Raw genomic sequence first — 1,029 nt, 5'->3', positions numbered from 1 at the left:
AAAAAAAAAAAAAAAAATTTCTCTCTGATTTGTCACCCTTATTTTGGCCTTGTCCCAGTGAATTTTTTCTTTTTTTCCTTTTTCTTTTTTTTTTTGAGACACAATCTCACTGTTAGCCAGGCTGGAGTGCAGTGATACAATCTCGACTCACTGCACTTCCACCTCCCAGCTTCAAGCAATTCTCATGCCTCAGCCTCCCAATTAGCTGGTACAACAGGTGTGCACCACTATACCCAGTTAATTTTTGTATTTTTAGTAGAGATGGGGTTTCACCACGTTGGCCAGGCTACTCTCGAACTCCTGGCCTCAAGTGATCTGCCCACCTCGGCCTCCCAAAAGTGCTGGGATTACAGGCGTGAGCCACCACGCCCGGCCAAATTTTTTCTTCCCATATAGGATGCTTGGCTACCAAGTAAAGGATTCCAAAGTGGAGCAGCAAGACAACTTTCTAAAACGCATGTCAGGGATGATCCGTCTCTACGCTGCCATCATCCAGCTCCGGTGGCCATATGGAAACCGACAGGAGGTAGGTAATAAAAGAGGCTTACTGTCAATAATGAGAGGTTAGACCACAGTCCATGTGTATTCCTCCCACAGGAAATGTTGGCCTTCTTTCACAGAGCCACTCTAGTTAAAGGATAAACTATATGGCAGTTTGATGGGTATTCTGTAGAGGACTGAATGTTGATTATTAGGGAACTTTCTTGGATCACCTGGTACTTTAAAGAGCTGGTTTTGTAACAGAGTCTACCAGAGGAGAGTCTGTTATAAATCAGTCATTAAGGTTAGAAGATTTTCTTACAAGAGGAATGAGCAAGAAATTGTCATCTTAGAACTAGTTGAGGCCGGGCGCGGTGGCTCAAGCCTGTAATCCCAGCACTTTGGGAGGCCGAGACGGGCGCATCACGAGGTCGGGAGATCGAGACCATCCTGGCTAACACGGTGAAACCCCGTTTCTACTAAAAAATACAAAAAATTAGCCGGGCGAGGTGACGGGCTCCTGTAGTCCCAGCTACTCGGGAGGCTGAG

The 1,029-nt window shown here is 46.0% G+C and overlaps 1 protein-coding gene across 1 annotated transcript in view; it reads left to right on the top strand.

The window, feature by feature from the left end:
- The window catches only part of GLE1 (GLE1 RNA export mediator), a 44,217-nt gene that overhangs the window by 33,758 nt on the left and 9,430 nt on the right, over positions 1-1,029 (top strand). The window contains exon 12 of the mRNA XM_011931451.1: positions 397-526. Coding sequence (XP_011786841.1) covers positions 397-526 — 130 coding nt within the window. The remainder of the gene's footprint in view (positions 1-396; positions 527-1,029) is intronic.

This window comes from Colobus angolensis, unplaced genomic scaffold, assembly GCF_000951035.1.
Source record: "Colobus angolensis palliatus isolate OR3802 unplaced genomic scaffold, Cang.pa_1.0 Scaffold9, whole genome shotgun sequence".
NCBI classification, from domain to species: domain Eukaryota; kingdom Metazoa; phylum Chordata; class Mammalia; order Primates; family Cercopithecidae; genus Colobus; species Colobus angolensis.
The sequence above is the reverse complement of the archived record's forward strand: the minus strand, read 5'-3'. Positions and strand labels throughout refer to the sequence as shown.